The sequence below is a fragment of the Enoplosus armatus genome, chromosome 21, assembly GCF_043641665.1.
Source record: "Enoplosus armatus isolate fEnoArm2 chromosome 21, fEnoArm2.hap1, whole genome shotgun sequence".
Lineage (NCBI taxonomy): Eukaryota > Metazoa > Chordata > Actinopteri > Centrarchiformes > Enoplosidae > Enoplosus > Enoplosus armatus.
This window is the reverse complement of record NC_092200.1, coordinates 8,002,716-8,008,108: the sequence shown is the minus strand read 5'-3', so window position 1 is coordinate 8,008,108 and position 5,393 is coordinate 8,002,716. Positions and strand designations below refer to the sequence as shown.

The 5,393-nt window shown below is 43.4% G+C and overlaps 1 protein-coding gene across 1 annotated transcript; it reads right to left on the bottom strand.

Moving 5' to 3' along the window:
* Window positions 1–2,877: 2,877 nt before the first annotated feature.
* On the bottom strand, window positions 2,878–4,836 carry LOC139304490 (OTU domain-containing protein 1). The gene has a single exon (XM_070928427.1). It carries the CDS (start codon window positions 4,786–4,788, stop codon window positions 3,421–3,423), a length of 1,368 nt encoding a protein of 455 aa, XP_070784528.1. The 5' UTR covers window positions 4,789–4,836; the 3' UTR covers window positions 2,878–3,420.
* Window positions 4,837–5,393: the final 557 nt, after the last annotated feature.

Sequence of the window (5,393 nt, the reverse complement as noted above, 5' to 3'; positions counted from 1 at the left end):
TTGCTTGAAAATTGGAAGACATGACAAAGAAAACCATTTTCATCAGCTGGGACTTTCCCCCCTTGATTGTATTTTTAATTATTTTGCCTTGTAGGGAAGAATAATCATCTAGTCTAAGGTTTATGGAGCACAACTGTTTCCCTTCAGACAGCTGAATATATAAAATGTCTGTATAATAATTACTTACAACATTATGGCTGCATTAAGCCATATATTAAAGGAAAAGGAGAGACAGACACACCGATGGGGATTTCTATGTGAAATTAGCTTCAGCTCTTCTTGCCTCCTCTCCTGTATCACTACAAAACAACTAAATATGAAGTTACTATGAAATTCCTGACAGCTAAAGAGGGGAAGCCTACCCCCTTAAATAAGCCAAAAACTTCCAGTCTTCCACATACATTAGTCCTGTGGAGTTACTGGTGAAATCAAGGTCAGCGGAGATTACAGCTCAATCTTTTTTTCCTTACTGTGAAATTTGGGACTTCCTTTGTGCTCACTCGGAGGAAGGTCCGCGAACTGCACCCGGTGTCCCGACATGTCCGTAGCACCTCTCAGGTCAGAGCCACCACGAGACGACCGACTGTGTTCTCTGCTCCCCGGGCTCGTTTTCAAAGTATCCGGTAACTTCGGAGCACTCGGCTGAAGCTGCGTCGAGGTGACCCCGCTGTCCCCGTGCGTTTTGGAGCGTGGGAATCCTTCACAGAGACACACCGGTGGGGGAGCGCCTGTCATCGACTTTCCCTCGGCTGTGTGCGTGTCTCTGTGCTGACCGTGTGCCAGTACTGCGGGGGAAGCAGCCCGCCCGGTCCACTACTCTCACCTGCCCTCTGCTCTGGAGCCTTTATGGTCCATACGAGACGCGCTGGGGCAGGGAGAGGCACTATCTCTCCTCCCGCATTAAAAAAGATAAAAACTTTTTTTTCCTCCCTAATGTCCACATGACTGCAGGGTTACGTCATCACTGTAAAGCTTTCAGGGGGAAAGATTCATAATAACCCCATAATAAAGTTAAAGTAGGATGCTGTGCACATGTAACCATGTTTCATGAATGCATCCTATTGTAGGAGCACATGGGATATACATTTGACCTAAATCAGGAAGTTCTCACTTTTTAATCAAAAGAGCTTCGTTGAGCAATCTACTAAATCATTAATTCAAACTTTCTAAAACAATACCCCCCCCCCCCCCCCCCCAACACTTATTACTAATCCTGAAATATTTCACATTTTAGTTTTTAGAAGTCAGAGCTCCATGAAGCTCATTTAACTCAGCGCAGTGGTTCCGATAATCCCACATCAGTTTGAAAAGAAACACCAATATCTTAAATAATACAGTATCTGTGTCAGAGTGTGTATGTGGGGGGCTACAATGCCACCTAATGGAAGAAAAGTGCAACGGTATCGGGGGGGTGCTTCGCGTCCTAGGCGGCGTCAGAAAGGGGGTGGACAAAATACCACGAACAATATTATGCAATGTGCTGCTGCTGCAGTACAAACTAGTGACTATCATAAATGACGTCATAAAAGAGCTGAATCAGTTCCTCTGTGATAAAATAAAAATGGACTATTGTAGTAAATTGTAGGCCTACTGATCACTGCTATCCCCGTAATGTTTGCCTGTATGTTGAGCTGTATTTTCTAACATATATGAATTCCTGACCCACAATACAATGCATTAATACTGGGAAAACGAACTTTACTGGTGGATATTATGTTTTGGGAACGTATATGTACTGTATTGACATGTACATATACTGTCTGGGCCCAAAACAGATGTCAAACATGACAACTTTCAAATTGTTTTTCTGAAGTTTTACATGAAAATATTTTCTGAAAGGTTACAAAACAGAGAAAAAAGTGAAAGTTAAATGGCAAAAAGAAAACATTGTTAATATTACAATAATTATTATTATTAAACTGCACTCAATGCAATATTGTCCTTAAGACTTCTTGCCCCAAATAACGAGGACACTCACTCTACGTTTCCTGAAAGTGAAGTTAAAGACTAATTAAGCTGATTGTGTGCAATATGGTTTCCTTTCCTGACAATGTGAGAGAGGTTGCTGGTAATGAGCCTACATGGAATCATCACCTGAACCTGCTTTATAGAGAGTTTCAGCTCATTGTTTAGCTGTCTGGCCTCCAACTTCACTGTTTTGATTAACTCTCACTGCTCTCATAGCGTTGTTTTCAGTGGAAAAGCTCTAAAAAACCAACTTTGAACTACCTGCCCAGCATCAAAAGGCAGACAGACACAGGTAGCGACTAGCTGGTGGACATAGTAGAGCATTTAGCAGCTAAAGAGCCATTTCCCAATGAATATTGGACTTACTCCGTAACTGCTGGATGTGTAAGTAAGCAGTAAGTTTTTCTTCCAAATTTAAATTTAAAAGGTGATGATATATGTCACTGTTGTTGTTGTCACAACTTGTTTCTACTGGTAAGAAATAAAGTATGTTGGAAACCAAAAAACATCCACAAAACATTTTGTGTTATTGTGTGACAGTGCACTTCCATATAATGCTGAAGACAGCACGAGTCCTTTGTGATTTGTGTACTGAGACCACAGTCACTTAATACACAAACTTCTTCAGCCTGAATGAGAGGCCGCAGGCTCCAGGGTCACTGCATGTAATAAATTACAAACATCACTTTTCACTTTAGGACAGCAGGGGGTGGAGCATGACTACTGCACACATCACTCCATCTAGCCTGCCTTGCTGAAATTTAATAGATGGATCCCAGTACAGGAACCTGCAGTAGCTGACATTATCATTGTGATACTGGATAACTATTTCTGTGTCAATGTACGCAAGAGACAGATAAGCAATGAGCATGTCAATTAAACACAAAATCATTCTGAATCATTCTCTGATGCGGTTTCTTTAACACTTTATTTTGAAATATTTTGTCAAAAGCCTAAAAAGAACTGGAATAACAGAAAAAGAACCATTGAATTGTTCTCACAGACACAAATCAAACTCTCTGGACTTGTCTGATAGGACCTTTGTGCAAAAGAGAGTTGCTATACAGATATCAAACATTGCAGCTATAGTGAAAAATGGCAAACCAAGTTTCTCTGTTATTGACAAAGGCCTACAAATCACAAACATGATAGAAAAAGACTGCTCTGACAATAAAAGATAAATAAAATACATACTGACAATAAAAGAAATTCAATCATGTCAACATAACCCAAACTATCACACACTTTCAAACACTTCCAGAGGCCACTGCCACTAATTTGGCAACGCTGGCATATACAAAAACCAAAGTATGTGCACTGCACTACCTTTCTCTCACTGTATAAATCTTATAAAAAAATAATTTCAAGCATGTAGAAACCAAGCAGAATTAGTGCTTCTGCATTCTACTGTATCAGTGTGCATCCTTTAATTCTCAACATACAGTATTTCTTTCACGCACACCCATTTTGCTCAATGTACATTTTGGATAACGAGGCCGCCATCGACTTTGCCAGCTCCTCGTCTCGTTTCCTCTGCATCTGCGAGTGTCTGCACCAGTCCTCGTACTCCGGGTTGGGGAGGCACTTGTCTAGAAGGACGTCGTAGTGACCGTTGCTGAGCCAACTCAGCCAGATAGCCGGTTTGGAAGCGTCCTCCTCCCCGAGATAGTGCACCATGGTGGAGACGGTGGGGCTCTCCAAGCTCCCCCCTGTTGTTAGGTGGATGTTGACATTCAGCATCTGGCTCATGGCGAGAAGCTCGGGGTACCCCGCCCAGGCACCATCCTGCGCTGCGTTGATCAGGAACTCCCCAACATCCCCTTCAATGATGGGGTTGAACTCATCCAGGTGGTCGGCGATGTGGTGCACCGTCTGCTCCCTCAGCTCCCCGTGCCTCGCCTGGTCCCCGTACGTGGCCTTGCACACAGCTCTGTACAGACAGTTGCCATCTGGAATGATGTGGTACCTGTATTTATGCCTCTCCTGGAGGTACTTGTTTTGTTTCTCCACTTCAGCCAGGTACCGGGTGACTTTATCGTTAATATCCTCTCTCTCTTGGCATCTCTGTGGAGGCGACTCCTGCAGAACACTGAGCTCAAAGGCCCGTCTCTCATTTGATCCTGGAGCAGCTTTGCCACCGCTTGGATCACTAAAATCTGCCTTTATGAGGTCTTCAGGCTGAGCTGCCCTGGAGGGAGCTAGCTCCTCGTCATGTAACGAGGCCCATCCATTGCTTGTGAAGGGGGCATTAGTCACTGAAAGTGTATCATCCTCACTTATATTTCCAACAATCCTGTCTTTTTCTTCCATTCTGGGTCTACAGATGTTGTTACTGCTGAAAAGGTGATTTCCAACCAGCTCTGGGCAGTCAGGAAAAAGCTCATCTGTCCCATTTCTTAGATGATCTATCAAGTCCACAATTACATCAGAGTCACAGTCATTACAGAGGATACTTCCACCATTATGTGAGTCAGGGGAGGGTGGTTTGGTCTTGGACTCCCTCGTGATATGGACAGGCACAGACCTCTCCACTCCATCAGGTCGGCGGATTAATATTTCAGCAGTCGATGTGAAGTAAATTGGCCTCATGGATGAAGCCTCGTAGCACGAAAACGCAGGCATGTTTGCGGAAGAAGCAGTCTCTCTCACCGGATCCCCGTTGGTCGTTGAAGTTGTGTCTGGTTGTGTAAATCCTGCTTTATGGGCCTCAGAGGGACTTGGTGTGGCCCCGTTCAAACGCTCAGATCCGGCAGACAAAGTTATTGTAACTTTGCGAGACGACCTCGGGTAGTGTGTCAGCACACTGTTGTACAACTGCATTTTGAAGGAGTCCTTTATACTGAACGCTGCAGCCGGGCTGTTACGGAAAGATGACAACAACGACTAAAAATACCCTCCATGTCATCAACAACAGCAAAGTTGTAGGGAACGTTTCCATGGTCCTGAGTCCTGTTACCATTGACCCGCAGAGACCAGTAGACGGTCCACTTTAGCCTTCTTGCGTCATTTGCTGTCGGGGTGCCTCCCTAATTTTAGACTTCAAACTGTTACAGGACACTGTCCGCTTTAACGGTGTCAAGTCAGAGAGAATGAGAGCGACGACTCTTCCGTTTCAAAGCTTTCAAAATAAAATCCTCATCGACGAACATTACATTTATTCAGAATCAGAATCAAAATCAGAAACTGTTTATTGCCAAGTAACATACATTACAAGGAATTTGCCGTGGTCTGAAGGTGCTATTGTTTCGATAACAAATAAGTAGAATATGAAAGGTAAAATAAGAATAAAAATAAAAATAAGATAAATAACATTCAAGAAACGCAATGTAGCTTATTACAGAAAGTCAAATCTGAATTTGAAATCGTTTTTAACACATTATGTTGGGGTCCAAGTCATAACATATAAGTGCCCCCCCCCCCTCCCC

Coding starts and splice junctions, on each gene's coding strand:
- LOC139304490 (XM_070928427.1), bottom strand. CDS start 4,788: ATGCAGTTGTACAACAGTGTGCTGACACACTACCCGAGGTCGTCTCGC.